At 45.9% G+C, this 22,921-nt stretch overlaps 1 protein-coding gene across 2 annotated transcripts; it reads left to right on the top strand.

Annotated features, from left to right (window-relative positions):
* The first annotated feature begins 596 nt into the window (after positions 1-596).
* On the top strand, positions 597-15,171 carry TNFSF18 (TNF superfamily member 18). 2 transcript variants are annotated; one of them, XM_083446569.1, is made up of 4 exons: positions 597-756; positions 1,636-1,943; positions 13,222-13,252; positions 14,064-15,171. In XM_083446569.1, exons 2-4 carry the CDS (start codon positions 1,785-1,787, stop codon positions 14,411-14,413), a joined length of 540 nt encoding a protein of 179 aa, XP_083302695.1. In that variant the 5' UTR covers positions 597-756; positions 1,636-1,784; the 3' UTR covers positions 14,414-15,171. The 2 variants fall into 2 exon arrangements, with proteins under 2 accessions (XP_083302695.1, XP_083302694.1); XM_083446568.1 differs by lacking the exon at positions 597-756 and having other exon boundaries at positions 1,409-1,943.
* Positions 15,172-22,921: the final 7,750 nt, after the last annotated feature.

Raw genomic sequence — 22,921 nt, 5'->3', positions numbered from 1 at the left:
CTCAAGGCATCAAGGCAAATGTCAAAACCAAACCTCTTGGAATAGCCCACACTTTTGGAAGTTGTGCTGCTCTTCTGTGCTTTTTTTTGTCCTTAAGTCAGATTTTATGAGGTCTAAAAAGACCCAGAAACAACATACGGAAAACATAGCCAGTCAGTGATTTGATTAGCACTGCACAGATGACCCATAAAAAGAGAGTAAAACAGAGAGTGGTGATTCCACAGCAAACCCCTCAGGTGGTTTCTGGAAAGGGTTTAATATTGCAAACAGATCGTTCAAATATTGCAACTGGTCTACTGGCATTTTTTAAATTTTTCAATCAGAATCCCCCTAGAAGGAATAAATACAGATTAGATTTTTTGAAAGGCACACAATGTTGTGTGGACCTTGCAAACAAACACACATGGATGAGGAGCACAGGTTTCACCACAAAGCCCTGTCTGGAAGGCAGCTGGTGAAGTGCAAGGGCTGGCAGAGCAATCCTGTGCCAGATGTCTGCCAAAGCAAGGCCCACCCCTTTCCGTCGGGCCGGCAGCTGGACAGGCAGCACATCTAAGCTGTGATGCTGAGCCTGGGCTACAGAGGGTGGGCGAAGAACCCATGGCAACTTCTGCTTTCATGTTACTTCTGTTTTTGCCCTTGGTTCAAGAAACTGTAAGTGGAAAACAAGGCTTGAGAAAAAGAGAAGAGAAGACAGGGAACTAAGGCAATGAAAGAGTGAGCAGAGATGGCGGCTCTGAAGGAACCCTGCAGTGTGTAAGATATGGGGGGCTGTATGCTGTGGGGCAGGTGGGGGGTGGGTGAGGGAGACAGGTCCACATACAGAGTGATTAGAGGAGTATGTGGTGGCCTAAAAAGAAAACAATGGCAGATGGGGACGTGGCAAATGATGGAATGAGGAGCCAAAGAGAAGCTAGGAATGGAGCAAAACGACACGCGGCTCAGAGACAGAAGGGATGGCGCAGCCTTGGCACGCAGGAAGGATCAGGCAGAGGAGATCCAGTGGGGCAGACTGAAGGTTGCTGCCTTCAGAGGGGAACCCTGCCAGTTGCAACTTCTTCTTCTTCTGCTGCTGCTGCTGCAGCATTTGCAGCCCTTAAGGAGGACAACAAGAATCAGGAAGCAGAGACAGGGACTTGATTTCATAGATAGATTTGAGCCATTCAGATGGCTTGACTGCACATTCCTAATATTAAGTCAAAGCTTTTGAAACTCACGTAGTTCAGATACTTGGACTGTTTCACAAGGAAAACCAAAACACTTGTACATAGTGACCTTATGTCTCTTAAACTTTAGATAAAAATAAATTGCAGTACATTGTATTTCATTATGCAGTGCCCTTTTACAACGCTTCATAGACGTAAGCTAAGGTTACCAGACGTCCCCGTTTCCTGGGGACAATCCCTGTATTTACAAATCAGTCCCTTGACAAAATCCAGTGAAGTTGAAAAGTATCCCCAGATTCATTGAAAAAAGTCTGGTAACCTTAACGTAAGCAGCTGATGTGATTGTCTTCCTCAGGAGCCATCTCCTGTCCTTGGAGCAGTTTCATTTCACAGCCTTTGTGGGGTTTTGAGCCAGAGGAGGGTTCCTCCTCCTACGTCAGTTTCGCTCAATGTGTCTCTTCTTCTACAGCCCAGACTGTGATGAAATGCAGACTCCACCCCTTGTGAAAGAAGGTAACCTCCAAGCATATAAATATCTTTCCCATGGCTCAGGGCTACTAACTTCTGGAGACGTTTTTAAGGAGTTCCAGTAAGCACAGGCTGGCTGGAGCTTCTGCCATGGAGGCGCTGGCTTTCACAGAGGGGCCCAACCCTCACAGTGACCCCCAAACAGCAAGAAACTATAGGATTACCCTGTGTCTTGCAGCATGCTTGGTCATCTTGATGCTGGTTTTACTTCCATTTTCTATCGCCTGCATTCTTCTCCATCACAAACAGGTAAGCAGATAACAAACCTCTAGAGAAAGATTTATTTAAAACATTTTCCTCCTTCAGCTGAGAAAGCTCCCAGAGTGAGATCATTAACAAATAAGCCAGTCGCTGCCCTCAGGTTTACAACCACAAGACATTAGAAAAGGCGAGGGGGGGAGGGGGCAAGCAAACAGGGGATCCAGTTCTTGCGAGTTACAAAGTTCTTGCGAGGATCCCCTTGAGGGAGAAGCGCCCAGAGGGGTGAGTGCTAAGGGGGTGCCCCCAATTCTCATCTATGATGCTGCTGCTGCAGCCCAATGGAACGACTGATGTTAGTATATCGATGATTTGTATTAATTAGTAGTTGTAACAATTTTATGTCTATGGTAACTTTATGGGAAATACAATACTGGAACTTTGCAGCATTGGTCTAGTGGAACTTTAAGGAAGAGCCAGTGCAAAATAGTTATTAGACTGCTGTGACTCAGGAGACCCCAGGTCATAAAGTCACGAAACATCTCTGGGGCCATTCATGCGCCCCAGGCCCTTGTGGCATGGATAAAATGGGGAAGGGGAGAAACCATACCTGCCCCCTAAAGCTCCTTGGGAGGTGGGATAGAAGAGGCATCAATGAATCTCTGCCCTGCGGCAGGGGGGTGCTTTTCTTCCCATGGCCCAGGTGTTACCGACAGGTGGTGTCTGAAGGAAAAGTGGGTGAAGCAACAGGTGTGGGTATTACCTTCAGTGGCGAAGCAAGCTGCTCAGGCGCCTGGGGTGGCATGCCCAGGGGCGGGGCGAGCTGCCCATAGGGACGGGGCACACTGTGGAGCCTCCGGAGTCTGCCTGCCTCCTCCCACTCAGCCGTCCTGCAGCTGGGGGGGGGGGGAGCAGCGGGCAGACTGTTTTGGCAGTGCAGAACCTGCACTCACCCAAGCCACCGTGTCTCTCTCAGGAGAGACGCGTGGCTCGGGCACGCTGCAGGCCCCGTAGTGAGTGTTGCCTGGCATTTTGTCACCCCCCTCAGTGGTGACACCCGGGGCAGCCCACCTCCACCGCACCCCCCTTCCTCCACCCCTGCTTACCTTTTCACAGCAGGCTCCCCTCCAGCCACTCAAGCATACTAGATGCCCCCGCCGTTCTATCGTAGAACCGGGCGACAATGCCAACCAGGCAAAAAAAAACCCCTCAGGTTGTCTGGAGAGTGTGGCCTGGCAAGAGGGTGTGAGGCCTGGAAAGAGTGTCAAGGGCCAGGTATAGGGGCCTGGAGGGAAATAGTTGGCCCCAGAACCGAGGTTCCCCATCTGTGCTCTATGAGATGTTATTTTTAGTTCCTCCTTGTCCATGGTCAGAGGAGCTGTGACAAAGCACTGTGGCTTCCACTAATAGCACAAATCACAGAATCATAGAATTATGGAGCTGGAAGAGCCCCTGAGAATCATCTAGTCCAACCCCCTGCAATGCAGGAATATGCAGCTGTCCCATACAGGGATCGAACCTGCAACCTTGGCGTTATCAGCACCAGACTCTGGCACACCCTGCTACCCTGCTCACAAGGTGCAGTTCCATGACAATTGTTCATCAGGTCAGGGTGGCGGGGGAAGCCAGCCAGTCAGAACTCTGAGTTCTTTAAGAAAAGTAGTCTATTATTTATATGGGTCTTATGAGGATTCAAGCAGAGGTACTGGTGTAAACGAGCATCCCACCTGAAATCGTTGCAAGCAGAATAATCATGTGCCTGGCTCAGGAATGAGGTTGAAATTCAATTTGGTTCACATTTGCCTGGTTTGCACTTTCAGAAACAATATGCAAAGTGAAATGGTCATCTGTCAAGATTCTCCCTTTGCCAGTTCTCCAGCCCAGCAATGTGTACAAAAATGCAAGCACAAAGGTAAAGCTTGCATCCTTATTCAAGTATAATAATGAAGATCTGAAGAAGAAGGAACTGATGACTCGTTTCCTTTTTGCTTCATGAGGAACAATAGCTAAATACTGGGGGGAATTCAGTTTATGACTCTAGAATATGGGTACACTAGTGGCCAAAATTGTGGAAACATTTGGGAAAAAGTGTATTTCCAAGGTTTGATGGCTCATAACACCACTTCTTCTTTTTTAGTAATACCGTAAAATATCAATGGAATGAAGAATGTAATGTAACAAAGTTTGTTGAATTATCTGTATTCTATCAAAAGTTATAGCCAAAGAACCAGAAAAAGGAAGCACAACTTGCTTAGGTTGATATGCAGTAGCTTTCCTTCATTTGAATGTAGCCAATGAGCATGAGTGTTTAGAGAGCCAATCGGGTGTCATCTTGTTTTGGCACTGATTCAGTCAGGTCACGGTAGGATTCAGCTACTGATGGTATGTACTAGAGCTGAGAGGACATTGGTCAGTGTGTTGTGTGATTGCTATCAAGTTGGTTGGATTTTTTGTGTTCTTTCGTTTAGTGAGCTTGTAAAACATAATAAATAACTTTAAAGAAATGGTGCAAAGAGTTGACTGGTCACCCAGAAAGTGAAGTAAAATAGTACTATTAAGTGAACAAAGCTAAAGTTATAAAGAAATTAGAAGAAAAAATGGTGGAAACTTAACCAAAGGTGGCATTTCTAATTTTCTGAAGAGGTATAAGGAGACTCAGTCACTACAAAATCAGACTGGTAAAGGCAGCAAAAGGTGCACAACAGCAAGTGATGATAGAGGAATTGAGAGACTGTGCCCACGTGACAGAAGAAAATCATCTGAGTGTATACAAGATGACATGGCGTGATGTAATGTGAAGTTGAGTGCAAGGACAGTTCGGTGCAGACTGCAGGAATATGGTCTAAATGCTAGAATTCCAAGGGAAAAGCTATTGCTATCTCTCAAACAAAGGTTGAAAAGGCTAAACTGGGCTAAACCCATGTTAACTGGACAGTGGAACAATAGGACAGTGTTATTTGGAGTGATGAGACCAAAATCTCTTTGCTCGGTCGTGAAATATGTGAGAAGAATTGCAGAAGATTTACATCTTCCTTTTATTAAGATAAAGGTAAAGGACTCCTGGATGGTTAAGTCCCGTTGAATTTGACTCTGGGGTTGCGGCGCTCATCTCGCTTTCAGGCCAAGGGAGCCGGCGTTTGTCCGCAGACAGCTTTCCGGGTCATGCGGCCAGCAGGACTAAACCGCTTCTGGCACAACAGGACACTGTGATGGAAGCCAGAGTGCATGGAAACGCAGTTTACCTTGCCACCACAGCACAACTGTGTGGAAATGATTTTTGAATTTGCAATTACCTTCAACGGATTGATAAAAACAGAAGATGGAAATTATGGTTTCTAGCTAAAGGACAGCTTATTTGTCTTGGAAAGGAGATAAAACAAATACGTTTGGACATATGCTTGTTACACATGGCAGAAAGCCAGATTTCCTCCATTTTGGGATGTGCCACAGTGGAAAATCACAGACATAAGAAAAGTAAAAGTGAAATGCCACGGACAGTAAAAAAAAACACCCACACAGAAATATATTATATTGGTCTAACCTGCTTGCCAGACGAACTAACGAAGGATCAACATCAGATTGTCCTATTGGAATTACCTGGACTAATTAAAGAGAAGCAGTACAAATATGAGATCATCATCACCCCCCGAACCTCAGAGCATGGGAAGTCAACCAAAGATTTATAATTTGGCATAAAATTCGGACTGTTTGTTAATTTTATAATTTGGAATGTTTTTAATGTGGTTTTAATTAGATTGTTAAAATGGAAAAATTAATAAATATTATTATATAAAAAAATAAAACAAATTCAGAGAAAGCTATTACCGTATTTTTCGCTCTATAGGACGTACCGGACCATAGGACGCACCTTGTTTTAGAGGGGGAGAACAAGAAAAAAATAATTCTCCCCCTCTCTGCCCAGTGCCCCTTCAGTGAAGCGGCAGGAGGCTCTGCGGAGAGGGGGAGAATTCCCCCCCCCCTTGTTCTCCCCCTCTAAAACAAGGTGCCCTTCAAGGTGCGTTCAGTCGCCTACAGGCGGTACCTTGGAAGCCTGGAGAGCGAGAGGGGTCGGTGCGCACCAACCCCTCTCGCTCTCCAGGCTTCAGGTTCCTTTCAACCTGCTCTTTGGGGCTGGTGGGGGGAAGTCCACCGCCAGCCCCAAAGAGCAGGTCAGGGAGCAGCAGAAAGGCACGAAGCCTTCCCGCTGCTCCACAAGCTTCTCGGGGCTGCCGGGGAAGCCCGGGGCTATGGCTTCTTTAGCCCCGTGCACCCTCCCCTGGCTGGAGAGGTGGCACACGACTAAAGAGGAAGCCAAGACACCGAGCGGGATGCTTCCCACTTGCTGTCTATGCTTCCCGCTTACTGTCTTGGCTTCTGCCATAGCCGCTCTCCAGCCGGGAGAGGCTGCCCGCTGCTATGGCAATACCCCCACCTCCCGCAAAAGCCCACAGGAGCCGCGCACCCTTTAAGGAGCGTGCGGCTTCTGTGGGCTTTTCTACGAGGAGGCAGAAGGGACTGATTGGCCACGTCAGTCCCTTCTCCCTCCTGAGGAAAAGCCCGCAAGAGCCGCGCAGAGTTTGTGTGTGGCTTTTGGGGGCTTTTCCTGCCTGCCTCCCCCCAGCATTCGCTCCATAGGACACACACACATTTCCCCTTCATTTTTGGAGGGGAATAAGTGCACCCTATAGAGTGAAAAATACAGTAATTAAAAATGTCTCGTATTAGTGAAAATAATATACAAAATGCATTACATTACAAGTAATTGCATAGGAAAATGTCTATTAGAAGAAATTCGCACTAAGAAGCTGATCAGTTCTCAAGATGACTTTTAAAAATTAATTCACAGACTGTTGTGGAAATGATTGGATAAATGAGAAAGATACTTTTTATAATAATAATATTTGAATTATTATTATTTGTTTATGTATTTTTAATAATCTTTATTAGTTTCCCACATAAACACATATACATAGATAACAAGTCATACAAAGCAAAAGTAACGAAAGTAAAGAAAAAAAGAAAGAAAGGAAAATACAGTATATTTCAATTAAGTAACAAGTTAAAATGTAAAACTTCCAATCATTCTCATTATACTACTTATATTGTCTATGTTTTATATTATTTCACATTATTTTTATATATTCCGATAAGATATCTGATACACTTTTTGCTTACAAGTATCAATCTAGTTCTGCAAGTATGTTGTTGTTTGTACAATACAATTTTAAATATTCCTTAAATATTTTCCATTCTGCATATACTTTCTGTTTGAAACTCCTCTGACTCTTCCCGTCAGTTTTGCTAGTTGCAGGTACTCTGTCATAAGAGTCTGCCACTCTGTTATCTTTGGTAGTGTTTCATTTTTCCAGTTTCTTGACACTATTATTCTAGCTGCTGTGATTGCATCCATAAACAATGGTCTTATACTTTTAAAAAATTCTATTGGTAGTATACCTAATAGGAAGATCTCTGGGGGGTTTTTAAATGTAAATTTAAATAACTTTTCCAGTTCGCTGTAGATGTTGTTCCAAAATTCAGGGATAACCAGACATTTCCACCACATATGAAAATATGACTCTGTGTCCTTTTTGCATCTCCAGTATGTTGGCGACCTGCCGTTATACATTTTAGCGAGTTTTAAAGGGGTGTGATGCCATCTGTATAACATCTTCATAGTGTTTTCCCTGAGGTAGCATGCCCTGAATTTAATATCTGTCCTCCACAATCTTTCCCATTGTTCCATGTAGATATTGTATCCAAGGTCCTGCACCCACCTTACCATTACTACTTTAACTTCTTCCTCTTTTACTTCCCATTCTAATAAGTAGTCATAAATTCGTGAAATGTGTTTTCCTTTATTGTGGGTTAAGTCTTTTTCAAATTTGGATGTTTCTTTTGCAAGACCTTCTTTCTTATCTATACACAATCTTTGGTTTAACTGAAAATATTGGAGCCAATTCGACAGGTGGCTTTTGATTTCATCATATTTCTTCAAAGTTGGCTCATCTTTATCCGCTTCTAGTAATAATCGGTACGTGGGCAACTCTCTTTTCATATTCCTCTTTTTAACCCAGAGAGCCAGTGTGGTGTAGTGGTTAAGAGCGGTAGTCTTGTAATCTGGGGAACCGGGTTCGCGTCTCCGCTCCTCCACATGCAGCTGCTGGGTGACCTTGGGCCAGTCCCACTTCTCTGAAGTCTCTCAGCCCCACTCACCTCACAGAGTGTTTGTTGTGGGGGAGGAAGGGAAAGGAGAATGTTAGCCGCTTCGAGACTCCTTAAAGGGAGTGAAAGGCGGGATATCAAATCCAAACTCCTCTTCTTCTTCTTCTTCTTCTTCTTCTTCTTCTTCTTCTTCTTCACTGCTATGACTTCTGCGGGTGAGGTCCACATTGGTATCTTTGGCTTCAGTAATCCTTTATATTTAATCCATATCTTATAAAATGATTTTCTTATCACATGGTTCAAAAACCCCTTGTGGACCTTCACTTTTTCATATATTAAGTAAGTGTGCCATCTGTACCGATTGCCGTGGCCTTCAACATCTAACACATCGGTATCTTTTAAAGTGATCCATTCTTTTAGCCATACCAATCCTGCAGTTGCATGGTATAATTCTAGGTCTGGAAGCGCAAAGCCTCCTCTCTCTTTTTTATCTATTAGTAATTGGTGTTTAATTCTCGGTTTCTTTCCGTTCCAAACAAATCTTGCTATTTCCTTTTTCCATTCTTAGAAACATTTCAATCTTCCCAGGATTGGTATTGTTTGGAACAAAAAAACCATTCTGGGAAGAATATTCATTTTCACTGCTGAGATTCTTCCCCAAAGATATTTTTTTAAAAAGATCTTTCCAGGATTCAATGTAGTTGTCTTCATACAGGTTTATACTTTTGGTTCATATCCAGAGCCCCAGATATTTAACCTTATTTTTAATTTCCAGGCCTGTTCTTTCTTGTAATTCTCTTTTCTCTTCCTGTGTTAAGTTTTTGGTCATTATTCTTCCATATTTTCTTTTGTTGTTGTTTAGTCATTTAGTCTTGTCCAACTCTTCGTGACCCCCTGGACCAGAGCACGCCAGGCACTCCTGTCTTCCACTGCCTCCCGCAGTTTGGTCAAACTCATGCTGGTAGCTTCGAGAACACTGTCCAACCATCTCGTCCTCTGTCGTCCCCTTCTCCTTGTGCCCTCAATCTTTCCCAACATCAGGGTCTTTTCCAGGAGGTCTTCTCTTCTCAGGAGGTGGCCAAAGTCTTGGAGCCTCAGCTTCTGGATCTGTCTTTCCAGTGAGCACTCAGGGCTGATTTCCTTAAGAATGGATAGGTTTGAACTTCTTGTAGTCCATGGGACTCTCAAGAGTCTCCTCCAGCACCATAATTCATATTTTACTAATTAGGTCTATAGCTGCTGGTATGCTTTGTTTCAGATCTTGTGTTGTTACAATTAGATCGTCGGCGAATGCTCTAACTTTATAAGACTTTTCCCCAATCACTATTCCTTTTGTATTTTCGTCTTTCCTGATATTTTGTAAAAGTGGTTCTAGGGCTAATATAAATAACAGAGATGACAAAGGGCATCCCTGTTTTGTCCCTTTTGCGATGGGGATATTATCTGTAAGGTTGCCATTTATAAGAAGTCTAGCTCTTTGTTGGTGATATATTGCTTCAATTCCATTTCTAAATTTTGTTCCTAGTTCCATTATTTCTATCTGTTTTTTCATAAAATGCCAGGAGACATTGTTTCCGTATTGAGTAATAACAAGGCTGCCTTTTTATCACTTTTAGCTTCTAGATATTCCAAAATATCAACAATGTTTCTGGTATTTCCTGAAATTTGCCTTCCTGGGAGAAACCCCGTCTGGTTTGGGTGAATGATTCCTCTGATAGCTTCTTTAAGCCTGCTTGCCAATATATTGGCAGAGTTTATAATCACAGTTTAATAGTGATATTGGCCTGTGACTGGATATTAACTCTGGGTCACCTCCCTGTTTAGGTATTAGTGTTACATAGGCTTCTTTCCATGAGTTGGGGATTTTCCCTTGATTAAGGGTGTTATTCATTATTTTGGCTAGTGGTATTAAAATCTCTTCCATTTTTTTATAGAATTCCACTGGGAGACCATCTGGGCCTGGTGTTTTCCCTCTTTTAGCCTTCTTGATTGCATTCCTGATTTCTTATGTTGAAATCGGAGCATTAAACATTTGGACTTTCTCTTTTTTAAGCTCTGGGGTTTTCTGTTGGGTTACATAATCTTCTACTTCTTCGCCTATGTCTACATTTTTAAAATACAAATCTTCATAACATTTAGGAAATTTTTGTAATATTATTTTGGGATCACCTATTTTTATTCTGTTGATTTGTTTTTCCTTTTTCCTTTTTTGAGCTGTTTATGTGCAAATTCAAAATTGTTCTGTTTAAACATTTTCAGATTCCATTCAATTTCTTGTTCTATTTTCGACTTGTATTCTGCCTGTAATAATTTGATTTCTTTTTTAATTTTTTCATTGTTTAGTTGTTTATTCAGCTCTTTTTCCTTTTCCTTTATTTCTTCTAACAATCCCATTTTCTCCTTATCGCTTTCTTTTCTTTGTAAGGCATTTTGTTTTATAAAGTATCCCCTAATAACCGCCTTGCCAGTGTCCCATATTGTTCTAACATCACTCACTTGTTTATTATTTAATTCAAAATATTCCTTCAATGTATTTTTAGTACCCTCTACTATTTTTTCCTCTTTCAATAAAGATTCATTCAATTTCCATCTCCTTGTTCCTGTTCTCCAATCTGATTTTATTCATAATAAGACCGGGTTATGGTCTGAGATTGTTTTTGGTATAATCTGTGACTCCTCAATCCTTTTAAGCATATCTATGGAAACCCATATGGAGTCTATCCTGCTAGCCGATTTATTTGGTTTGGAAAAATACGTATATTATCTCTCTAAAAGGTAAAGGTACCCCTGCCCGTACGGGCCAGTCTTGCCAGACTCTAGGGTTGTGCGCTCATCTCACTCTATAGGCCGGGAGCCAGCGCTGTCCGCAGACACTTCCGGGTCACGTGGCCAGCGTGACAAGCTGCATCTGGCGAGCCAGCGCAGCACACGGAACGCCGTTTACCTTCCCGCTGGTAAGCGGTCCCTATTTATCTACTTGCACCCGGGAGTGCTTTCGAACTGCTAGGTTGGCAGGCGCTGGGACCGAACGACGGGAGTGCACCCCGCCGCGGGGATTGGATGATGGACTCAAGGGCATCCTGATCAAATTTGCAGATGACACCAAACTGGGAGGGGTGGCTAACACCCCAGAGGACAGGATCACACTTCAAAACGACCTTGACAGATTAGAGAACTGGGCAAAAACAAACAAGATGAATTTTAACAGGGAGAAATGTAAAGTATTGCACTTGGGCAAAAAAATTGAGAGGCACAAATACAAGATGGGTGACACCTGGCTTGAGAGCAGTACATGTGAAAAGGATCGAGGAGTCTTGGTTGACAACAAACTTGACATGAGCCAACAGTGTGACGCGGCAGCTAAAAAAGTCAATGCAATTCTGGGCTGTATCAATAGGAGTATAGCATCTAGATCAAAGGAAGTTATAGTGCCACTGCATTCTGCTCTGGTCAGACCTCACCTGGAGTACTGTGTCCAGTTCTGGGCACCACAGTTCAAGAAGGACACTGACAAACTGGAAGGTGTCCAGAGGAGGGCAACCAAAATGGTCAAAGGCCTGGAAACGATGCCTTATGAGGAACGGCTAAGGGAGCTGGGCATGTTTAGCCTGGAGAAGAGGAGGTGATAGGATAGCCATGTTCAAATATATAAAAGGATGTGACATAGAGGAGGGAGAAAGGTTGTTTTCTGCTGCTCCAGAGAAGCGGACACGGAGCAATGGATCCAAACTACAAGAAAGAAGATTCCACCTAAACATTAGGAAGAACTTCCTGACAGTAAGAGCTGTTCGACAGTGGAATTTGCTGCCAAGGAGTGTGGTGGAGTCTCCTTCTTTGGAGGTCTTTAAGCAGAGGCTTGACAACCATATGTCAGGAGTGCTCTGATGGTGTTTCCTGCTTGCCAAGGGGTTGGCCCTTGTGGTCTCTTCCAACTCTATGATTCTATGATTCGAACCGCCGACCATGCGATCGGCAGATCCTAGGCGCTGAGGTTTAACCCACAGCGCCACCCGTGTCCCATTATCTCTCTAGCCCATGCTTATATCTCCAAGAGTCTTTTAAGTCAAAGCTTTCAGTCATATTCACAAAGCTAGACTGTAATTTTCCCTGTCCTTTATTCCCTCCAGATCTGTCTAGTTGAGGGTTTATTACCCCATTAAAGTCTCCGAGTAGTAATACTTTATCTTCCAGGTAATCCAACAGCTTTGTTTCTAAGTTCTTGAAAAAAGCTGCTTTTTTCTCATTGGGAGCATACACCCCTACTATAATAATTTATAGTATTATTATTAGTATTATTATTAGTACTATTATTATTATTATTATTATATTTGAATTTATACCCCTCCTTTTTCCCTGACAGGGACTCAAGGCAGCTTATGGACAAGCTCGCTCATCCTTCCTTCCCTCTGTGGCTGGGTACCCCCATCCCAAAGGGGACACAATTCAGCTTGGTGGCCAAGGGAGGGTAGCAGGTGGCAGCAGCAGCTCTTTTGGGGAGGGGGAGGCCTGCTGGGGCTTCCCCTGATTACAGTGAAATGCTGCTCCCAAGATGGAACATGGTCTGCTGGCAGCTCCTTTTCCCACTGGAGTTGTTGTGCTGCTACAACTCATGAGTGCTGGCTCTCAGTGATATTCATGCTGGCAGCATCTTCACAAACATCTGAGGAGGAGAGGCCTGCTGGGCTTCTCCCACCATCAGATGAGTTTCTGCTTGCCCTGGAACCCGAGATGAGTTTCTCTTCTTGGAGATGGGATAATGGGCAACAGATAGAATTTTCAATCATTATCTCAGATATGTAAAACCTGCAAGGGTTTTGGGGCATTGGAACAAGCCTGATTCCTCTTCAGGTGAGTCTAAGCCTGTTTGCCCATCTCCATTTGCCACTAATACCAAGTACTGTTTACAAAAGATGAATTACGCTTTCGTTAGCTAAGAGCGGCTTTTATCTGAGAGCGAGAAACTGTTTGAATGCCGTGTTTGCAGATTTTCTCTCCCCCCCCCCCCCGGAAGTCAAGTAGCATTTTAGCCCCACAGCAACATGTGAGGTAGGTTAGGCTGAGAGACTGTGACTTCGTGGCCAAATCGAGATTGGACCTGGGTGCCCCCATATGAAAGGAATACTTGAGTAATTACACAGTGAATTCCCAACTTTTCTTTTCTCCACAGTCACCCAAGACTTGCTGGATTCATGGATCTTGTAAGTACTCAGATCTGCTTGATATTTTTTTTAATTACCATCTTTTATTTATTTAAGACACTTCTATACTTCTTTTCATCAAATATGTCTCAGGGTAGTTAAAATGATGAAGGACAATTCTACTATTGTGATTACTATTCATCCATCCATTCAGTTTCATAATGGGATTGAGGAAAGCTGATTATTTCTTGAAGTTTCCTCTGCCCCCGTCACTGGTGCTGCCTATGCAAAAGCAAGGCATAAGGACTAATTCTGCACACACACAGGATCTGAGTGTGAGGTTGACTCAAAGTCTCTCTCATATTGAATGAACATGCGGGCGTTGCAGGGCTGTTGCTGCTCTGTCCTAACCGCCCCCAGCTGGGCATGTTAGCCAGGCACCTCCTCCCTTGTGTGCTGGGGCTCTACATGCATACCAAAGTATTGGCACTGAACTTCTCCACATCCAATTAGCCCAGGATCCCTCCCCTCATGTGCAGGAACTCCTTACACATACATCAGCGTGTTGGGCAATCGTCACATGGTTTGCAGAAGTAAAAAAAACCTAAAACAGCTAGGGGGCCCTGCCTCCCCCAAAAAAATTAGCTCAGTGAAGGCTGAGCTTCCTCAGTAGCCACAGAATGCAGAAAGCTAGTTGGAAAAGAAACGTGGAAGTATCTAGGAGACAGAGATGACTGGTTAGAACACTGGAAAGGAGGCCTAGGAAGTGAGACTGTCGGATACCATTTTGCTGCACATAATAGTACAACAACAATAACCATTTTTTGTACTTTGTTTTTGGTGTTCTTCTCCCCTGGTTTATGCCTGCAAGCTCCAGTCCCTTCTGACAAGACTATCCATTGGGAATGGAAACCCATTTGCCCTGGCTCTGCACTGACTGCAAGTCCCTCCTCACTGGAAATCTTGGAAAGTGGAATGTATTTTGTCTATGCTTATGTGGCCCTTACGGAGGAGGCCTCGACTGAACATCGCTTTTCTGTTTACCTGATGGCCGACTCTCAAGTTCACAGTGTTTTCCAAGGGCCCAATGCTATGCTTGCATTTATAAACATGGGAAGGCCGTATTTCCTGAAAAATGGAATAAAGTTGCACTTGGACATTAATGAAGGACTCACACATATTGACAGCAATAGAACATACTGGGGGATTTTAAAAATTTAACAAAGGCATCAACCTGTGTCAGCTTTTACTAAGTTGAAAGAACTTGCAGAATTAATTCCTGAGGGGGATTCTGGATTTCTCAGCACTACACCAAGGCGTTTGCCCATGTTCCTGGAGGTCGGCTGGTTGCCCAGTCTTTGCCTTACATTTTCCAAGACCATATGCTTTGGCTTTGCTTCACTCCAGCCAACAGGCAGACTAGATCTTCTTGCACAAAGGAAGCAGAAACTGCAATACCTTGACTCATCCAAGACACATTTGCACCATTTAATTGAATATCCGGCCTAAACCAAAGATGGACGGAAGGTGAACCTAGATGTACTGGTAGATTTCTGGGTAATGTGCAGTAAATTTGCAAGAATCTCTGACTCCCAATTGTCTAACAGTCACAACAACTAAAAAGCCTCCACCCCACCCCCAAAGTTAGGTTGCTGAGAGATACCATTGTGGGGAGGGAACCAGAAGGGGATTTTTGTTTGAAAGAACTTGTGAATGAACTTGTGATCACTATCATAACTAGCCTCACGAATTCCTGAACTGAGCGTATCCTTAGAGGTATTCCCTTCATTTAATTATTTGTATATATATCTGCCTATCCTTTTAGGATAAAAAACACTGACTTGAATGTCATTGGGCTTCTTCACACTTGCCTTTTGCCTGACTCTTTTCAGGCAGAGATATGTGCTTTTTTTTGTAAATATTTTTTATTACTTTTTGACAGTTACATTTTCACAAATAAAAGCAGTAATTAACTCACATTTCTACCAAATCTAAATTTATACAAGTACCTTCTCTTTGAGATTTTTTAAATCTCTGGACTTCCCCCCATACCCACTTCTGGTTCCTTATATTAACCCAATTCTTCTGCATTTCCATACTTACACTTTTCCAATTATTATTTCCCTTAATTTTATCTAATTTTCTACTAGTTGCAAGCATTTACTTAAAATCCTGCCAATGTATCAACTTGTTTACAGTATTGTTTGCACATAAACAATAAACGTTTCCCACTCTTTTTTAAGCTTCTCGTTCTCATAGTCTCTGAGCTTTACCATTAATTTTGCCCCTTCTGCATAGTCCATTAGCTTGATTTGCCATTCTTCTTTCGTTGGTGTCTTTTCTTCCTTCTATCCTTGGGCTAACAATATTTGTGCGGCTGTTGTAGCATACATAAATATTTTCTTCTGTTCTTTAAGAAGTTCAGTTCCTATCTGTTAAGTTGTGGGTGAACATATCAGACGACACAGCAATTCTTCAGACAGCTCTTGTTTATTCACAGGCCAGAACAGAACAGGGCTGAAGGGTTCAGCCAACCTGCTTATATAGAGCTCAACTACAAAGCAACAGTAACAACATTCTGTAACTATCCAATCACTGAACGTCTCTTTCAATTCCTTATTTGCCTATACGGACCTGAGTGAAAGCTATCTAGAGTATCCCCCTGCTGGCCCAGGGTGAGAACTCCAGTACATAACACCCCTCCCCACCGAGATAAGGCGTTAGTACCAATCGTGATGGCTTCCTTATATACAGCACTACATGTAATGGTTCAATTAGGCACAAAGGCATATCGGTTACATTTCACATACTTCCATTAGACCGACAGTGTTACATGTCCAACGACATAGTCCTTTAAATAAGTTGGGTGCTTGGAAACTCTGACAGACAGCCGAGGACTGGTACCCAGGTCCAGGGGTCTGCCCGATTCTTGCTGAGGCTGTGGTGCGACCCTAGGTTGCATTGAAACCAAGTCCCCTGGATCCGCTGCTGTGGGTGGAACCTGCGCAAGTGGAATTGGCGGAATGTCAGGCACGGCAGTGGTCTGAGTCTGTGGGGAGTCTGGCAGACCCTCTGAAGCAGCTTGGTTCAGCTCCATGCCCACAGTTTGCAAGTAGGTGGAGCCTCGCCATCTGTAAGCATCTGTTCCGGAGCCACGAGCGTGGTTGGGGGCACTGTGGTAGTGTCCAAATCCCCAACCCTGTGCCTAAGCTGGTCTTGTGGATCTCCTGGGCGGAGCGTTCAGCAGCTTCCAAGGCCGTGGCCTCCTCAGTGGGTTTCTGCAGCATGAGGTCTGGCTTGGCGAGGAGATGCCATTGCAGACGGATGTCCCAGACCCTGCAGATGATTCAATCCATCAGGGCATTGTCTAAGTCTCGGATCTCGCAGTGCATTGCAGCCTGTCGGAGGGCGGCGGTGTAGTTGTTAATTGACTCCCCCTCTGCCTGGTTCCGGTGGTAGTACACATGGCGGGCAGCAATCTTGGACGGCTTCGGTGTGTAGTGGTTGCAGAGCTTCTCTTGAACCACGTCCCACAGCGCTGCCTGGACTGCTAGTCGTGCAACCAAAACTCGGGCTGTCTCAAACACCTTGGGCCCATAGAGGCTGAGGAATAGGCCCCGCTTACAGTCCTCTGACCTTTCTGTCAGCTTGTTTGCTTGGAGGTAGCAGTCGAACCAGCGAGGTAGGCGTCCCATGATTCAGAGGCTGGGGCAAAAGGCAGTAGAGGCACGAGTGAAGCCATGGTTCTGATGCCGACATGGAGGGTGATGGATGGAACACCGTGCTCTAGCCAGAATGGTCAGCTCTGAATTGGTTCTGTTCAGTGATTTCGCTCAGTGTTTCAGCTCAGTGATTCAGCTCATCTCAGAGGGTGGCCGCGTCTGGCTGTGTTCTGTTGTCCATCAATCCCACTTTCGTCACCAGTGTTAAGTTGTGGGTGAGCATATCAGACGACACAGCAATTCTTCAGACAGCTCTTGTTTATTCACAGGCCAGAACAGAACAGGGCTTAAGGGTTCAGCCAACCTGCTTATATAGAGCTCAACTACATGGCAACAGTAACAACTTTCTGTAACTATCCAATCACTGAACGTCACTTTCAATTCCTGAGTGAAAACTATCTACAGTATCCCTGCTGGCCCAGGGTGAGAACTTCAGTACATAACACTATCAATCCTAGTAAGAAAGTTTCTGGGTTTTTAACAAAAGTTATTTTAAACATTTTCTTCAACTCATTATAGAACATTTCCCAGAAGCTTTTAATAACCTTGCTGTAATGGTTCTAGGGGTTGCTCGTGCTTAAGTTGCCATTACTCCTAGCTAGGTTGCCTGGTTGAACCCTTTCTGTCTGGACAGCCTCAAGTTCCCTGGCTGCCTCAGTCACTGGCAGAATCCGTCAGTGGGCGTTTCTTGAACCTCTTCCAGCATAGAAGCTGTTTGACGCCCAGTCTCCTCCTACTTTGCCTGCGCGGAAGTCTTCTGCGCAAAGTGGGTGTGGGCAACGGAGTACTCGTGCCCTCTCTGCTGGTCTCCGGCGAAGAATCCTGGAGACACCTCTCCGATTCCCCCATCTGCCCCCCCCTTCTCCACTGGTGTTACGCTGATTTCCTTCCCCAGCGGATGGGCTACCTCTCTCCCTACAGGGACCCTCTCCGCCATCCCTCTGGAGCCTCCTCTCCGCCTCCAGCTCCGATGGCAGTTCCCTGACATCCACCTCCCCCCCCCAGGACCCCCTCCACCCCCGGCCTGACCTTCTGACCCAACCTCGTCCCTATCCTCGGCTGACGATGCGGGGAATCCCGTGAAGGAGCTGTCGCCATCCTCCGAGGATTCAAAACCCGCTTCCCACCCACTCCGATACCTTCCCGCGGGGTGAGCCTCCCAGTCTGCGTCTTCTTCCTCAGACACCTCCTCTCCCTCCTCTTCGGAGGCAGGAAAACCCACGAAGTCCTCTTCGTCGTCTGTGGTACCAAACTCTTCCTCCCAGAATCCCACTAGTGGTTTTGGTTTACCTGGGAACAGGCTGTGGAATTCTTCCACTAGATACCCGTCCTTGACCGCCTCAGCAGGGACCCACGTGTTTTCTGACTCGGGTTCTCCCTCCCAAGCTACCAAGTACTCCACCTGGTGCCCTCGCCACCTTGAATCGAGTATTTCCGTGGCTTGGTTGTGGTGTTCCCTCTCCTCTACCTGCGGGTGGGTGGTGACTCCTCCCTCCCGCTCCGGAAACTCCCGCCCCTCCCTGTACGGTGAGAGTAGGGACCTATGGAACACCAGATGTATCTTCATGCTGTTAGGCAATTTGAGCTTGAATGCCACAGGGTTCACCTGCTGTGTTACCTCAAAAGGTCCCAGCCTCCTCTGGTTGAGTACTCGCGCGGTCCTCCAGTATTCTAAGTTCTTATGATCAGTACAAACCTGGATCTTGTGCTGCGCCCCTATTAACAGATGTTTCCATTGGTGAAACGCCGCATAGATCGCAAGCAGTTCACGGTCATACACGGTATAGTTTTGCTCCGACTTGCTCAGCTTCCTCGAGAAAAAGGCACACGGCCTCCAACCCTGCTTGGCTCCTGCCTGCAAAAGAAGCACAGCCCCAATGGCTCGGTCGGACGCGTATGAGCCAGCTCATCCCCAATATTATTGGAGGTCCTGCCAGTGTGGCCACGTGAAAGGCAATGGTCTCCGTGTGCCTGGAAACCCTCATTCGCATTGGCGGGGTCTGGTGTGTCACTTCCCCTCCCAGAAGTTCCCTGCCATCTATGGTGGTCACTTGCAAGGGAAAATCCAGGGGTAGTAGGTGGAGTTGGTGCTCCAGAGCGAAGTCCCTGCTGAAGAAATTGCAGGAGCTGCCTGAGTCCAGCAGCCCCTCAACCTTGACTGGGTGCCCATTCGGGAGTTCTAGCACCACTTCTATGGCTATAGCTGCCCTGGGAGGATCAGGCTGGGACACTTTTATTGGTGGCTGGCCTGGCTGCTGACCCCGCTGGTTGGCAGCCAGGCATTCTCGTTTCCCTGCGCCTGTCCTTCCTCCCCCTTGTCCTCACAGCCGGCAGCCCCCACCATCCCTTGCCAGTCCTTTCTTTGAAGGCAGACCTGGCAAAATGTCCTGGCCGTTGGCAGAGGAAACACTTCTTGGTTGTTTTCCAATCCTTCCCCTCCCTCTTGCGACCTTCACTGGACTTTGAAACCCCGCTGGCGCACGCACCATCAACTTCCATTGGTTCAGCCGCCTGGGAAAGCTGTTTTGGTATTTCAGGAATGCTGTAGTCAAGGCAACGTTCCCCTCTCCCCTCGCGTTTCTCCTGAGCCCGCGCTTCCTGCCGTACTCCAATCGCAAGCACAGCCTTGGTCAGCTGATCCATCGACTGTGGGCGCGGTGCGCGGGACAGCTCGTCCTTCACAGTAGGGGACAATCCCTCCTCAAACAGCATTTGAATCGGTTCAGAGTCCAGATCCCACCCGAGCCGGTGGACCAACATGGCAAAGCGTAACCAGTAGTCTCTAACTGATTGGCTCCCCTGCTTGCACCCCATCAGCTCTCGTCGAGTCACACTTTGTGCCACTTCACTGGAATACATCGCATCCATTGCCTGGAAGAATTTCTTAAGGTCCTTCAGGGCAGTATTCTGCGTCGCCATGAGGGGCCTGATCCATTCACGTGCCCCCCCCTGCAGATGCCCCACCACGTAGGCTACCCTTTCCCCATCGTTCTCAAAGTCATTATGCTGCAGTTCCAAAGTGTACTCTATTTCCGTTCGGAACGCACTGTCGTCCTGGGGTTCCCCCCCAAACTTGTGTACCAGCCCTGGTACTTTCCTTGCGATGGGGGTGGGTCTGACCTGTGCATCCTGAGCCCGCCTTTCATCCAGCTGCGCCGTCAGTAGAGCTACATGCTGTTCCAAGTCTCGGTTTCTCTCTACCAGACTTTGCCCTCCAGCTGCTTGCTCCTCCTTTTCTCCGGCTCCCCTGGTATGGCTCATGGTGCTGCCTCTCCGAAGCTGCGCACAAGCAACGTAGGTGACCAACGGATTGCTGTAATGGTTCTAGGGGTTGCTCGTGCGTAAGTTGCCATTACTCCTGGCTAGGTTGCCTGGTTGAACCCTTTCTGTCTGGACAGCCTCAAGTTCCCTGGCTGCCTCAGTCACTGGCAGAATCCGTCAGTGGGCGTTTCTTGAACCTCTTCCAGCATAGAAGCTGTTTGACGCCCAGTCTCCTCCTACTTTGCCTGCGCGGAAGTCTTCTGCGCAAAGTGGGTGTGGGCAACGGAGTACTCGTGCCCTCTCCGCTGGTCTCCTGCGAAGAGTCCTGGAGACCCCTCTCCGATTCCCCCATCTGCCCCCCCTTCTCCACTGGTGTTACGCTGATTTCCTTCCCCAGCGGATGGGCTACCTCTCTCCTTACTGGGACCCTCTCCGCCATCCCTCTGGAGCCTCCTCTCCGCCTCCAGCTCCGATGGCAGTTCCCTGACACTTACATTCCCACCACATATGATAGAACGTACTGTTGGGATACTGCCAGGGAGACAAAGGCCATCATGCCCCCACACCGTCTCTGGATGATCCATCAACCTCCCGTAGAAACACAGTATCAGTCAATTAGCGACACAAGCCTCAGAAACATCTTTCCACATTCCAAGGACTGTGCACGCCCTTTGCAGAGTTCACACAACGAAAGATGCACTCAGGAGAGCATTATTTACAACTTTATTCAGCATTGGTCAGAACAAAGAAAAAAACATGACTGCCTGCTTCGATGTCCAGGCACAGAGAGAGGAAACAAAAGCTATATACAAAAACAGAAACATCCTGTGAACAGGAAATATGCAGGCTGTGACACAACAACCTGCTCCCTTCTTAAGGTGGAACGGAAATATCCTAACATCCTCCCCCTTTCCGTGTAACCTGTAGTACCTGTGGTTCAACCCAATTGCAACCTCTGTACGTAAACCTTAAGTTGTTCTCTGTTAACAACCTTAGACAACAGATCAGCAGGAATTTCATTTCCTGGCATGTAGGACACCTGAATGAGTCCTTTCTGAATACACTCTCTTGCACGATGTAGCTTAATCTGCAAGTACTTGGTTCTTTGCTTGCAACTCTCTGAGTTCAGCAATGTCAAACAGGATCTATTGTCTTGATACACTTGTATAGGACAGTTCACAGAAACTCTGATGTCCTTAAACAGTTCCATCAACCATTCACAATCCATGAGTGAAAATGACAGAGCATTGAGTTCTGCTTCACAGGAACTTAGGCTTACTGTCGTTTGCTTCTTGCACAGCCAGTCAAACAGACAGTGGTTGTACATGTAGCATACTCCAGAAGTACTTGTACCATCCGTGGTGTCACTTCCAAAACTAGCATCTGCAAAGATTTCAAGACCTCCAGTCTTCTGACTGGTGAATCTCAGCCTGTAGTGCAAAGTCCCTTTCAAACAGCAGGCTATGCGCTTCAGAGCTTTCCAATCCTGAACAGTAGGATTGTTAGCATGTCTGCTAAGCAGGTTAGTGCTTACAGCTATGTCAGGTCTTGAACATCTAGCAATGAAATTCAGCTTGCCTAGAATGCATCTGTACAGCGTAGTGTCAGAAAAACGCTTTAGCAGTACTATCTACCTGGTAACCTGTCACCATCGGTGTGTCTGCTGGATTTGCATCAACCAAATTCAACCTGGTTAATACATCAGCAATTTTATGTGTTTGGTGTACCAGAAAATTACCTGCTTGGTCCCTCTCCACCTGCAGAGAAAGATAGTTGGATACCTCACCAAGATCCTTCATGTCAAAGTGCTCCTTCAGCTGAGCTAGGGTGCTTTGGTACAAAGCCTGATTCTTCCAAAACATCAGAAGATCATCAACAAAACATAAACAATACAGTTTGTTTTGCCCCTCCTCCTTGACAAACACACATGGATCAGCTTTGCCCTGGTGAAAACCTAGAGAAAGCAATGTCTCAGTGAGTTTTGTGTTCCAACACCTGGCACTCTGCTTGAGACCATATAAGGATTTCCGAAGTTTACAGACCATTCCCTTCTGTATCTGCATCCCGTCAGGTGGAAGCATATACAGCTCCTCCCCCAAAACCCCGTACAAAAAAGCTGTATTAATGTCATGATGGGAAACGTGCAGTTTCTCCTCTGCAGCAATCTTGAGCATTAGCCGAATGCTCTCATACTCGACGGTGGGTGAGTAGGTCTCGTGGTAATCCTGTCCTGGTATCTGTGAAAAACCTCTGGTAACCAATCTGGCTTTGTGTCTGACAACCTTGCCATTCTGGTCTGTCTTGGCCTTGAAGACCCATTTGCTGCCAACCAGTATCATTCCTGGGACTACCGGTACCAGCTCCCAAGTTTGGTTCCTATGCAAGGAATCAACTTCAGCCTTCATGGCATTAAGCCAAGGCTCAGCATCTTTAGAGGTTAACTCCTGAACCTCTTTGAAGCTTGAAGGTTCCCATACCTTCTCTGAGCTACTAAGAACAGCAGTTGCCATCTTAGCAAACTCATCAGCAAATCTCTTTGGAGGTTTGCCTTTGGTGGCCCTTTCAGATCTGCGTACTATACACAAGTCTTCTTCACTCATCTCCTCCTTCTTAGGAGAAAAGTGACCAATGGTGAACAGTGGTTATTCCAGTTCATTGTCAGACGCATCAGATGGTCTGACTGAGGCCTTTGCACTCTTGTAGTCTGCTGAGTCATCACTGTCGCTGACACCAGCAGCAGCGCCGC

Source organism: Podarcis tiliguerta, assembly GCF_965153285.1.
Source record: "Podarcis tiliguerta genome assembly, chromosome: 6".
In the NCBI taxonomy this organism is placed as follows: Eukaryota; Metazoa; Chordata; class Lepidosauria; order Squamata; family Lacertidae; genus Podarcis; species Podarcis tiliguerta.
This window is presented reverse-complemented; position numbering and strand designations above follow the sequence as displayed.